Source organism: Poecilia reticulata, chromosome 9 (assembly GCF_904066995.2).
Source record: "Poecilia reticulata chromosome 9, P_reticulata-male-v2, whole genome shotgun sequence".
NCBI lineage: Eukaryota > Metazoa > Chordata > Actinopteri > Cyprinodontiformes > Poeciliidae > Poecilia > Poecilia reticulata.
The window spans coordinates 4995262-5009634 of NC_088838.1; the positions used below are offsets into that span (position 1 = coordinate 4995262).

General features: G+C 39.5%; 1 protein-coding gene across 1 annotated transcript in view; it reads right to left on the reverse strand.

Moving 5' to 3' along the window:
• The window catches only part of slc4a5a (solute carrier family 4 member 5a), a 36225-nt gene that overhangs the window by 12789 nt on the left and 9063 nt on the right, over window positions 1-14373 (reverse strand). Inside the window, exons 3-11 of the mRNA XM_008417290.3 lie at window positions 12103-12315; window positions 9012-9141; window positions 7351-7511; window positions 6135-6287; window positions 4870-5004; window positions 4201-4256; window positions 2029-2186; window positions 1849-1936; window positions 241-395 (exon numbers count right to left, since the gene is read on the reverse strand). Coding sequence (XP_008415512.1) covers window positions 241-395; window positions 1849-1936; window positions 2029-2186; window positions 4201-4256; window positions 4870-5004; window positions 6135-6287; window positions 7351-7511; window positions 9012-9141; window positions 12103-12315 — 1249 coding nt within the window. The remainder of the gene's footprint in view (window positions 1-240; window positions 396-1848; window positions 1937-2028; window positions 2187-4200; window positions 4257-4869; window positions 5005-6134; window positions 6288-7350; window positions 7512-9011; window positions 9142-12102; window positions 12316-14373) is intronic.

The window sequence follows — 14373 nt, forward strand, 5'->3', positions numbered from 1 at the left end:
AAACACACAAATTACATCTGAGAGTTGAAAGGATCTTTATGGTGATGGCAAACTTTGATTGCTGCAGACAGGAGGGTGTGATTACACCAATCATTAAGCTCTTATCTCCTGCTTTTGTGCACGGCACAATCTATTTTGCCACTAAGTCTGTATCTTGAACGACAAAGCAGCTTTGGTTGACATTGTGAGTGGTTGTAGACGCATTTCAGCATGGCTCTTTGAGCTTAGAAAAACACAAACCTTTTGTCAGCTGTGGGAACTTTCTTTGGAGGCTCAATGCGGATTTTGGGATCCCATTCTCCAGGTGGAAGCACAATCACTTCATCCAGAAACTCATCTATGCCGGCTATCAGGTCCTCCCGATCTCTGGCTTTGTAGGCAACATCACTGAAAAGCTTGATGGGGAGGAGAGAGGAAAGGAGAAGGGTTTACGGCTTCACTTTGTTTGTAAGACAAACCAAACCAAAAAAGTCACAGTAAAAGTTTTATGACACTTAAAGGCTGCTTGAACCCAGTTTATGTTAAAATTGTGACAATAAAATATTAAACCTCAAATCTTACAGATGTAGATGCAACTTATTAAAAAAATACAATCTGATACGTTTTAGTCTGCAAAACTGATTAAACGACAGAGATCTGTCTGAAAGTTGCAGAATAGCAGAGCAATCTGATGTGTGAGTTAAGAGCAGAAGCCAGGGACAAAATCCCTGTCATGTTATCCAGTAATCATACTATTATTCTCTAGTTTCAGTGTTTTTGTGGTGTCTAATTACCAACACCCCACTTTCCTCCTCATGAAATGAGTTTCCTTGCATAAAATACATTTTTTTCACAACATGCTATTTATGTTCCCAAACCTGAAAAACCCAGTTTGTTTTCATTGTGCAATCTAATGTTACAGCTTCAGTATGCAATTTTTATTTTTTTTTTCTTTACATATTTGTTAAATCTGTCACCATGTCATGAATGTATAAGGCAGCCAATCTGTGAAGAAAAAAGAAAAAAAAAAACTCCAGCTCCTCTGTCTTCTCCCAGTGCTAACTAGAAACAACCAGTCGTAGCTACGTGGATCTCCTCAACCTCTGTGAACCTTTACTGCCATCTGAAGAAACGCACCGCTCCCAACCAAAAACAACCAATCAGAGCCAGGAGGCGGGTCGTAGAGCTGTCAATCAACTTCCGTGTGGCGCAGCTCATCCCCCTTGCTGTCTGTTATTTAGTTAGCAGAGCCTATTGTGAATGCTCAGTCTAGTTAGCATAGCCATTGATTACAGCGGATAAAGGATTTTCCTGTAACAGTAAGTTGTTTCTCCGTCACTGTCACATTTAGTAGCGAGTACATGAGTGACTGGCATCATTAAGCCCCACCTCCTGGCTCTGATTGGTTGTTTTTTTCTTCAGACAGCAGTAACAGCTCAGAGAGGAGGTGTGGAGGACATCCGTCTTTTCACAGATTATATGTCTCATATTATACTAACACAATATGGTGATACTTTTGACAAATATGTAAAAAAATATATCTTTTTCATAAAAGTTGCATACAGTTTAGAAATATGAAATGGGTTTAAGATTAATGATGAATAATACCAAAGCAAAATCTCAATATTTAAAGACAACAATATTACCACTTTTGCAAGCCTCATAGTGAGGCTTCTGGTCAAACCATCTAATTGATGTCAACCAATCAGGAATAGGAACATGCTGCACATTCGGCTTTCTACAGCAGCTCACTGTCTTTTCTGAAAATAATAACAGATCTTCTCAGACAATGTCACTGTCAGCACTGTTCCACCTAACAAAGACGGGATGCCACAGAGGCATTTTTTTCAGACAGTGACAGATACTTACATCATCCACCATTAGGGTCGCTATAGCCCTGCCGATCTCATTATAAGACTTGGCCTTTCCTTGGGGACCCAACAGAATAAACAGGAATCTGCAGACAGGAAAACACATGTAAGGGATGTGCTGGCAGTTCAGACGTCCGCTGCAGAGGCTGGAGAGGAGGACGCAATGGCGCCGTCTCACCTGGTGGGAACTGGCACTTCTGTCAGCCCTCCGAGCGTCGTGGCCTGAGCCAGACGGACGAAGGCGACGAAGGGTTTGTTCAGGAAGTCCACCTCACCCACTAACACGTTGGATGCCTCGGCGTCTCTAGGGATTTTCTTCATGAATTTGTTTTTTAGCTGCAGCAAAAAAGGAAGGAAAAAGTGGGAGTGTGTTGAGATATAACTGTCAGGTGTCAGCAATGATTTGACCTGTGTCTCTAAAGTTAACATGTGTAACATGTGACACATATTTGTGACTAAATCTGCATTATAGCCTTCTTTGTTAACAGTGCCTTTCAAACGTATTCACACACCTAGTCCTGTCACAAGAGCAACATTTTCTAGGCGGTAAATTGTTCCAACAATTGTTGCGATAAATGATAATGTTGTTTTGAGAAAATTTTCAAGTGTATATTGATAAGGACATAATAATGCAAGTTCACACTTTCAAAGATCAATAAACTGTAACTGTGTAAAGAACACTTAAAATTGAAACTGGGTGATATTTTAAATATCCAAAATAAAAGACGACAACCAAAAGCAATAAACAAACAAAGTGGAAGAAGAAAACCCAAAAATATTAATAATAAAAATGTAAATTATCGAGCTCATTTTGATTCACCATCTGATTAACTGCTAATTGCGAAAGGCTTACACACGCTCTGGCATTCCTCACTTTACAGTCATTTCTCACTTTTTAGCAGGATTTTACAATATGAACCATCAAGACTTAGCGCACAGTTATGAAGTAAAAGAAAAGTGATGCATGTATATATTTTAAAAAATCTAATGAGTGGCACACATTTGTACTCCCCACTCCCCACTTAAATACATTGAGTTAATTTGTTATAAGTAGTCAAAATAGATTTATCCAAATTAACAATGTATGCCAGACTTTTCAATGTGGTAAAACTTTTTGAAAACAGTGTCGATATTATTCCACTTCGCAGAGGTTTACAGAACCGATGACAGAAAATAATTGGAGGATGATGGCGTGGCATGATTTTTAATGAATGAACAAACTTATTCATGTGTGATTTTAATTGTGTCTCTTATTTAACGGAAACATCGCAATTTCAAAATGATGAAACATCAAAGGACCTGAACATTTGTCAGCTCTGCAGGTCATGTCTTCTAGAGTTTATGATTTCTAAATATGAACTAAACAAAAAAAAAATACAAAGTTTATTTAAAATGTCATCAACTGTTGTTTTCAATGCTGCTTTTTATCAGTCGCTTATTTTCGTGGGCGTTCTCTACATTTAGCAGTGACAAACTAGCATCCTGTGTGGCTTCCTGAGAACAAATGAATGAGGTCAAACAATGATGGCTGACGCAGCTGTGACGGGGCGAGCCGTGCCAGTCCAGGCTGACTGACCTGCCTGGCCGCGCGTCAAGGTGCGGCAGGAAATCGGGCAAAGGCTCAAAGACGCTCAATGTGTGGAAGCTTTTGCCAATAATCCACAGCATCAATCTGTGACTACATGTGAGCAGTGGGCACGCGGACCGGACAATGAGATCCATGGTCCTCCCTGCTTCGGCTCGATATTGACACTGACAGTGTAGCACAGACACACAAACACACAGTAGCAGGGGAAAAAAAAAATAAAATCACTTGTCCATTGTTGCATGTCTAATGCATGGAGTTACAGTCAGACCGACTGTAAGTCCAATTTAAACACCGGTCACTGGAATCCTTGTTCCTGTGGCTGAGCTAACAAAGACCACTCATGACCCGTATTGTACTCTCTGAAACAAATCCTCATTCAGTTTTTTTTTTCCACTTCATCCCTCCCAGAGAGCGACACCTAATCGTGACCTGCCTGTTTCAAAGCTCAGCAGCCTGATCCCCACAACAACAGCACGGCCCCGCAACTGCCCCAGCGTGTGTCTCTGGGTTTAAATCGCGTTATTGAATCGGTTCCATGTGTGTTTGCACACTTTCTATCCCGCTTTTTACAACATATAGGAATGAAAGAGGAATTGTCAATGAGGTAATACAGAGCAGCAAATTGAGTATAGCTTGTAAGTTAACAAAAAATTAGACCAATTAAGAAATATAAACTCTACATGTTTTTGGTAGATATCAGGATTTAGTGACTGGATTTCTACACAATAGCGGTTGGTCTGTGAAGTCACAGTTGGAGCCCACCTGGTCTGTGCTGGGAGTGTCGGCAATGTCGTTCATACTTCTGCTCTGAGCATGACCTGGAAGGGAAAAACACTCACTGAAAAATCAAGTCTACGTCAAGTTTCCCATTGTGTTATATAGTGCTTAAGTTAACTGCTAGGTTTGCAGTAATACAGTCTATTAAGAAACACTGAGGACACACTGTGTGTCGGACAATTGTAAACTAGATGTAACAAGATGCACACATTTCAAAATGTTACCCTTTTGTCCCATCATTTAACAGAATATATATGTTTTCAGTGAGAGGTTGACCATCGTGTTCTTTTTCATCAGCAGCGTTTGCTTTTGGATCTTTTCCTGAGGAAAGTAAGGTCTGCTGTGCTTTAGCAGCTTGTTCTGCATGACATGTGTACACATTTATTAACAGTAATGGCATATTCCTGAAATGTTTTAAAGATTAATTCATAGTCCACTGGTAAGCGTGGACTGTGAATGAAAGCAAAGGAAATTAGGAAGAACAGGGCCTTACAAAAGTATTTACATTTTACAAGAATCTTCTTGTAAATTTTGTATTTTTATTGTACTTCACTTCGAGTCTAGGCGCTGTAACTGAAATTGAAAATGTTTTCATGTTTTAGGACTTAGGAAAAAAAGCCTAATAAAAGCTGATCGTAGCAAAACATCACTCACGCAGGCGTCCGTAGTTAGCAGCTTGCTGCTTAACTCGTAGATCTTCTGTGGATCGGTTAAAGTTCGGCCCTTGACCCTGACCTGGACCTGGACCTGGACCCGGACCCATTCCACCTCGGGGCGGTACGCTCCGACCTGACAGCGGCGGGGAAGCAGACACAGAGGCAAGCAGCAGCTAAATAGTTGAAGGTGATGTTGTCTGATTTACTGAGCAGCATGTGCTTTGCTCTGATGAGATGGGGAAATGTTACAGTGATAATTAACTCATCAAACATTAATGTGTCCCCTGTGGAGGATGTGAGCCCTGCTGGCTGCTGGAGAGCACGGACCCATTTAACAAACACGGTAAACATATGCATAGTGACTTTCTGCACAAAACGTCTTGCAGGGTTTATGCAGGTTTCACCAAATCAAGTTTAAGACTTTTAAAGACCTTTTTCATACCATTACGAACACAATTTAAGATGGACAAATAAAATGCAAGAGAACCAAAACTGAAACTTCTGGGGTCTTTTTGTAACACTTGGCAACAGCTTCGTGCTCCTCAATGGCATATCGCTCTCTAGCTAGCTAAATAGCCAGCTATGTGACTCAAGCAGTCAGAGTTACCAGTAGCAAGCTGCTAATACTTGCTTACTAGCTGGTAACAAGTCAGCAATATTTGGTTGCTAGCATGAAAGTTTTAGCAGCTTGTTACCGGTAGCCTGAACTGTCTTGAGCCGCAAAGTGTGACTCAAGATGAAGATGCCTGCGAACATTATGACCCAAACTTTTGCCTGATAAAAATACTTACAGAAAATATCTGAGATTGGATAGCCCTGCCACGACAAAATGTAAGACCTGTGACTAATATTAACATTTTTTAAATGAATTCAAGACATTAATTTTAGGTAAGTGAATTCAAGACCTTTTAAGGATGAGCAGACACCGTCTCTAGTTACTGCTGTTGACAGAGCTGAACACATTACTTAGGGAAAAAACATCACTATTTCAGTGTTAACTGAAAAGCTGGCATTGTGGCCAGACATTTAGTGTTGTTAATCATGATAATAAGAACAAATACACTAAAATATATTTTTGTGTATTTTAGTCATCTTGGGTAGCATATTTAGCTTATCTTTGCTTTAATAATAAGCTTAATTTTGGTGAAGATAACTGAATTATCTCATCTTATACAGGGTAGAACATTATCCTGTGTAAAGTAAAGGTTTAGTCAGGCCTTGCTGAGTCAGACTGCAGTTTGTGGTACCAGTGTGAACACTCACTTGCAGAGGAGCCGGACTTGCCCATGTCGGCCAGTGAGCGGTGAATCGGCTTCTTGGTCTGATGTCGGTGTTTCCTCAAGAGCACAAAGCTGATCTTCTCCCTGAGCTCAGGTGATAACATGCCCTCTTCTATCTGTCTCTCAATTATGTCATCTGCACAGACACATGAATTCAGTTCCCATGTGATAAATGGCTTTTACTCAGACATTCAAAGTCTTGATGGTGAAGGAATTAATCAATGATCAGAGCAGAAAAACATCAGCTGATTTCTCTCCTTGAGATTGAATGCTGCTTCAGAAAAACAGAATGCTTATGAAAGGTGACATTCCATCAAAGCCCACCGCCGCAAAAAGGTGTTTTCTCAGAAAAAAAGATTTCTAGCTCTCAGAAAAGAGAACTCAATTAAAAACTCATTACGAGTTTTGGTGGATTAAAAGAAAGGCTGGTCAAGGACAAACTGACGTCATAGAAAGAAAAACTTATAAGATAATATTAAAAACTTGATTACTAGGATTAGGTACTCTTCTATCAGCAAGTCTGCAGCTGACATTTATGCTGAAACCACTTGGTTGGTAAATGAGGTACAGAGTCTGGGCCACCCTCTCAGGAAAAGCTTCTTTTATTTGCTACTGTTACAGTTGCTAGAATTGATTAGTTTAAGCTCCACACCCTTTTACCACATTCCAAAACATCTGTACTGACAGCTGGAGGGCAGGCCCCAAATCAAGTTCTGCTTAAGCCCACAAATGACGTTGGGCCGGCCCTGTTGGAAGAGTTGAAATAGATCATTTTTATCCTACATCTTAGCAACATTTAGTTATTCTAACTTCAAATGCTCTTTTTGATAATATTTGTTTGACATATAACTTTCACAGCCATATTGTGCCATTTTATGGCACATAACTAAATTTAAAAAATACTGTTATCGCTAATAGCAAATAACCCGTTAACTGACAGGCTCCACTAGTTAGCTAGATTTGATTAGGACAGAAAATACTTCCTTTTAGGCAAGACTGAGAAAATTTTCAGACAAATTACACAAAGTACGAATAATACATATTATAAAAGAACATTTTGAATGTGTTTGGCTACAAAACAAGAAACAGCGAAACATCAACATGCCAATTCATCAACCAATAACAGACCACAAGGGATGGATATAGGTATGTACATATACTTTTGGGATTTCGTCCCGTCTTTCAGGGAGACGTCTCACCAACTATCTGAGGCAACGAGTAGCCGTCCAGGTCCAGCAGCACCGTCCCTGTTTGGAGACAAGTCCTGAGCTCAAAAAGACTGTGCAGGGACAGCGTGGACACGTGGGGTTTACTCCATCTCTCGCCTCCCTCCTCCACCTTTTCCTCAAACTTCACCCACCTGAAGATATAAAAGCATCAAAAGAAAAAGTGAATCAGGAAAGGACAAAATGTTAAAACTCACTGAGGATTTCAACAAGTGCTGTTTGGGTTCCCTCTGCTCAGCAGGCGTCGGTCCACTGAAAGGGCAGCTTGGGTGACCTCAGTTCATTCTCCAAGCTTCATTCTTCACGAATGATATTTTACTCTGCCAAAGCGGTCCTGCACGGGTGGGCATTTATTGTATCGTTTATCATTTATCATGATAAGAATTTTGATTTATCATTGTCAAGATAAATTCCAATTTATGATGTTCCCTTTTTTCCCCACTATTTGTATAAATAAATATCAATACATTTGAAAATATGATTAGATACAGTTGCTGTGTGCAGATTAGTGATATAAATCAGACGCTTTTATGTAATTGGTGTCATCAAGAGCAGCATTTTTGTTTGGGGGCTTTGATTGCTGTGTGATGCAGTCACAGATATACAGTTACCTGATAAAGGAATAATAAATAGTTCTTATTGTCACTTATCACTGTTAATACTGCCAATCAATCAAGCAAGTTTATTTGATTGGCACAGCAGTTCAAAGTGCTTTACATCATGAAAACACAAAACATCAGCAACATGTCATACAGTCAACAGTTATGATAACCAATAACAGACATTACATTTTGTCAAGTGTCCTAGTTAGAATCATCAATATGTTGGTCACTGTTCCATTGTTCAAAAGCAACTCTGAGCAAATGGGTTTTCCTTTCATGCCACATCTTTGTGTGACATCAGTGAGGATTGTTCTGTGGAGATTTTTAAAGCTAACTTAAAAATTGTTCAGTGTCTCATGCGTCTTTATCCTGTACTTACAGTTTTATTTATTTTATTGACGTTTCCTTTTTATTTTATTTGTTTTAGTATGGTTTTCATCTCCTTGCATCGGTTCAGCACTTTGTTCAAAAGCATTTTATAAATAACGTAATTTTTATTATGAGAGGAATGTCCTTTATGAACCGAAACATGCTTCCTGTTAATGAAATTGGATTCATCAGTAACTCCCTTTCCTGTCTCCTCAACATAAACAAACACTGTGCATGTGTGTGCGTGTGTGTGTGTGTGTGTGTGTGTGTGTGTGTGTGTGTGTGTGTGTGTGTGTGTGTGTGTGTGTGTGTGTGTGCGTGCGTGTGTGTGTGTGTGTGTGTGTGTGCGTGTGTGTGCGTGTGTGTGCGTGTGTGTGTGTGTGTACCAGGTTTTTATATTCTTGTGGGAACCTATTTCTGTCTACATTGTGGGGTTATGGGGACCATTGCTCCTTGTGGGGACATTTTCTTGGTCCCCATGAGGGAAATTTTTGTTTTTGGGTTAGTGGTTAAGTATGTGATGGTTAAGGATAGGGTTGGGACAAGGGTAGGAGTTAGGCTGTAGAAATTAATGGAAGTCAATGTGAAGTCCCCACAAGTGATGAAAACACGACTGTGTGTTTATGCGGGTGTGTGATGTGTGTTTTGGGCGTGGACACACACCTGGCCGACTCCTTCCACTCCAGCTCGTCACCTTCTCGCTGCAAAGTGTCCATCTCTGTGAAGAGCGTTGGCGTGGGCATGTCGTCATCTTCACTCAGGATGTAGCGTAGCCGCTCTGCTGCTGGAGACACTGCGTCGCAGAAAATAACTTATTTAAGATGTTTAAAAAAAAAAAAGCTTAATATACTTATAGAAAGCTTTAGTAGCTCAACTAGGATTGAATTGTTTGCAATAGAATTTGAATCTGTGTTCATGATTGGGTAGATTTGATTGTTTAATTCTATACGTAAATTGGACTTGCTTGCCTTGGGATGACATTTGTTGTTAATTGGTGCTTTATAAATAAACTGAATTAAGTTGAATTAAAGGGTTCCAGAAGGGCATCTGCAAGGCAGCCATGAACCAGCATGTCATACTGTTACACACACATTCTGCTGGAAATAATCTGACAGTGGAACAATGTTATCAACGCAATTGTTCTGTATCCAGTGACCGTATCGAGGATATATTTAAGCGATTACCCTTTCAAGATGCTACATAACTATAGATCTCATACTGTTAAGAAAATTTTTACATTTTACGTAGAAGAAATGTAGAATTATTTTTCTAAAATGAATTGTAGTCAGTACTTCACTTGCAGGGAAGTTTTTAATGCATCATAAACACTCCATGCCTAACTTTGTCGCATTTAAGGTCCTGCAGAAAAGAGAACACAACTGAAGGTTGTTTCGTGCTCACAGAGCCCTACATCCAACTTAAGCTAATTTTAGCAAAGATGTAATCACCTCTTCCTGTCTTTCTCACTCAGGCTTTGGAGTTCATGAACTTTTTATTTTTATTTATTTATTGAAAAATCATGCTGCAGTCATTTTTCAGGTGCATCAGATGAAATTCTCCCAGCCCTCCAAACTTCGAGGGTTTAGAAAACCTGTTAAAACTTTGCACTGACATGTAATCTGAGTGACTTGAATGTTAAACACAAGGAAACAACAACTGCTGTTTTCAACAGGCAGTTTTCAAATGATGATTTCAATTATGAAGTGAAATTATAAGGAATTTGCTTACAGATATTTCTAATATTTACCAGAAAAAAAAAACTGAGAAATTCTGAGATTAATCTCAGAAATACTCTAGGAAAAACAAGAACATTTCTGAGTTTGAAAAGTAAAAAAGAAAAAAAAAAACATTTCCAAGTTTCTTTTTTTTTATTTATGCTGCTCTGTAAACTATAATCTGGCCCTGGTAGGACTCTACATGCCTCTAATTACTTTGCAAGAATTTTAATCTTTGATGGATCAATAGCATTGAATAACTTTACACACAGCTAGAAACTGTAAATCATTTCACATGACATATTATTTAAAAATGTGAACTGAAAGTGAATAAAAAGAATCCACTGGACAAAAACTAAACATTGTTTAGTTTGTTTGCAATCACAGGTTTCATCTATTCAGAGGAAGACACATAGCTGGAGAAAGTAATAATAATTCACAATTTTTTAACGGTTGTTTTGTATATTTATGTCATTCTTGTACGGCAGGCAGAACGTTTGAAAACGCTGCCACTTGCATCGAGTTCGTCTGATCAAGTACCTCTGCTTTCTTACCACTTATTGCACCACATGCATTTTGAAAATTGCTAAATAAAACCCCTCAATTCACCAGCACTCCTACCTCCAAGTATTTGAAAGCCAAACCAACAGCGATCTGCTGCCGTGTTTATGACAAAAGAAGAAGCAATCCCCACTCAGGCTGTGTCTCAGCCTCCTGCTGCTTACTGTAAAATGCCCAGAAGGGAGTTAAATCATATCAAAAGCATGACAAAAAGCCCTTCTTTAATTAAAATGAAAACTTCACCTGCATGCTGGCTGAGTTCAGTAAACACACTGAGCTGCTGCTGCAGGTAAATAAAGGGAAGAAATACACAAGTTGGTGACAAATGAATCGCAAAAAGGGCTGCAGAAATAAATTCAACGAATCGTTGAACGAATTCAACGAATGCTGCTTGTTGGATCAGAAGTATCCTAAGTATATCTTAAGAAATACTGTCACATTCAGTAAATTCTTGTTTGTCTTGTTTGTCAGACTAAAAGTACCTTTTGAAAACAACAACCTTCAAGCAGGTATTAATCATATTTTTCATTATTAAGTCCACTCCCATCCAGAGCAAGCAAGTAGCAAGAGGGGGAAGGAATAACTGTATTTTAACAGGAAGAACCTGAGTCAGCATGACTGAGTGTCTTCCATGAGCAACTAGTAGAAGAAGAGAAGACACTGAACAGAAAAGCATAGAGGCAAGAAGCACACAATCCTAATGCCACAAATACTTTTGTGAGTGGCTTTGTCTGGGGCTGCATTCAGCTCTGTTTAGTCTGGTTTAATCAAACTCTAGTTCGGTTGGTTTGGTTTGAGGTGTGAATGCTCAATTGAACTCAAATGTGGACCAAAAAAGCAAACTCTGGTCCACTTAAAAACTTCGGCCTCAGTTCGGTCGATGTGAATTTGAGACTGCTCCAAAAGCAGGAGGCAGACTATAGCACAGGGCATTCTGGGTAAATAGAACCAAAACAAACATGCGAGTCTAGCGCTACAAGGAGAAACAGCTTGTGGTCTTTCATGTTGTATCCTTCAGTAGTTCCTGGTGCAGCACCGCCACAGGCAAGGAGGTGAACAGGATTTTCAAATAGTGTGGATCGTTTGACACAGTCTAGATTACACTCTAAAATATGGCCTTTGGTACACGTAAATTGCTTGAAGGGTCAGATGGTATAAGCAGACTTAACCCTGATATAGTCAGTTCTGCTACTTGTGTCTGAGCAGGGAACATATTATATGCACAATGTAGCTGTTTGTAGGAAGGTGAACTAATTTTTTACTAATTTTTCCAGAATTATAGACTTGAGAATAGAATTATAGACTTCCATCTTCCCTGAATGGAATTCTACAGCAAGAGTAAGTCAGCTGTGAGTCCAGTGACATTTTAAGTGTTTTGGAGATATATATTCAGCATCCTGTGGTCTGCCTTCTGGATGAACCGTCTTTGTAACTGTGATGGGCTTTGTTGTGAGGCTTGTTTGTTTGATCGCTCTTACTTGTGCGGTTGATGTCTTGGAGACTCTGCTCAGCTGAGTCCATAAGTCCTTCCTCAATGTCTATGTCTCTGTAGCGGTCATGGTCCTGGTGTCTGTTGTGGCCGTAGTGTCTGTCCCGCTCCATGTCCTGAGCCTCTCGACTCGAACGCCGTCGCCTCCGTTTGCGGCGTAACCCACGAGACACGGGGACGCCGATGTAGACGGATTGATGGTCTGTGGAGGAACGTGGTTCGTTGATTAGAATCTGACACTGTGCCAGAAAAATAAAGTAACAACTTACCAGTGTTTTCACTTGGTTAAATGTTGAAGTACAGTCATGTTTCACGTACACTGTAACTCTAAAATTGCAAACTGTTTTATAAAGCACGGCTGTTTGAAAAAAGGGTCACACTGAATAAAGGAAGTGATTTGATCACAGCTAAACATTATCAGTTAACCATATTTTACTTAAAAAAGAAAAGATATAGACAGAAACGTGAATTCTAGCTGAAAAAAAAAAAAAAGCTAGGACACACCAACGCCTTTGTAAATAGCATGATTACCACTGGGATGTTCATTCCAGGGATCCAGATCTGGACTTTGACCAGGCTCGGGATAAGTCCTTGGTTGACACACTTACAGTTGCTATCATGTACTTTTCTTGTTTCTTATTTTGAGTTCATGCCTAACATGTCCCCCAGTTCAATTAATTTTCATCTCGTCTTCACAAGGATATTATTACATAAATCCAGGCAAACTTTAGTTGTTCAGTTGTTTCATTTTTCCTTTAGAAAGTAATGTTTTTTCTCCTTTCTCTCCTCTAATGAATGTTAAACTTCTTATCTCTTTCTGATGGCACATTTAATGTCAAACATAAGAGTCAGCTGTAAGCTTAGTGACAACAGTTTAAGCCTTACTGTAGCATCCTATGGCCAGCCTGCAGGGTGAACTGCTGGAACTGGACATGTTGGTGGTTGTTTTTAGCATCCACAGCTTGCAGACTGTTTTCCATACAGTGGAAAAGGCTGATTTGAAATTAGACCCCACTTAATCTCTTGCGAGGCTCATAAAAGGCAACAATCTTCCTTCTCAAGGCTCTTTGGATCTCAACATGGTGTTCACTCTGACCTCAACAGTTAGGAGCATACCAAACTGCAAGTGTAAGGTTTAAATATAGTAAAGCTCCTTTAAAATGATGAATTATTGTGTTTTCAGTACCTGATGTGATACAGCTGTGTGTGATTCTAGCCAATTTATTGTCCCCAGGCAGCATTTTTATTATTTTACAGAAGGTTTAGATTTATTTTAAATATTCACATGTCCAAATATGTTTAAAAAACACAGACATTCGGATGTCGTAATTCTTTTGCATGTTATGTTTTGGATGATGTAACCTATATTAGGCTTTCAACATCAGTTTTAGTCTTTATTAAAACTCAACATGACTCAGTTTCATAACTCACGTAATCCCCGTCGGCGCCAAAACTGTGAATGATGTGAGTTAGATTGCCTGCTTCCAATTAAGATGTTGCTGTAACACTAATTTCCCAGAGTACTTCAGGTCGAATGGCAGAACAGCAGGGAGACGCACAGCAACTCAGGATGTTTCGACAATAAAAGGCACATAACCCTGCATAGGCAATATGAAATACATAACATGTTTCACATTATGAATCTTGCTCAGAGTCTCAGAACTAAAACTACATTGTCAAATAACCCATTTAACACAATTTTAACAGACAAATTGGAGGTTTGGACTTCATTTTGTATGTTTGCAGAAGGCCATTTATCGGGGTATATGCCACGAGAGATGGTGACGTATTTCCATTTGAATTTATGCCACATAGATTGGTTCCGGGTCCTGCTTGCTCCTATTGCTTTTAACCAAAGCTGCAAGGCCTGTACCATGAAAAATACGCAAAACTTAAAATATCTGTGAGCTACTGGTACAACAATCAAGTTTTTTGGTGTGTCATTGTGTCCAGTAATTAGCCGGTACCATCCAGTGCTTAGTTTTTTCATTTATCTGCTGATATCAAGGTGACAGCGGACTGTAGCCAAAACTTAGCCACTACAGCTAACACCAGGTTTGTAGCCGCCTGCTATTTCAAAGCTTGATGATATTGAAGATCCAGCGTCAGAAATGGGAAGACGGAGGTTAAAAGGAAGCTGTACGTGCTTCGTTCAGTGGAATAATTTGTTGGAGGAAAATAATGCCGGAGAAAATCCACTGTAACGGGAACAGGCTGAGAACAGAGGCAGCGATTCGGCACAAGGTAAGTCAATACTGTG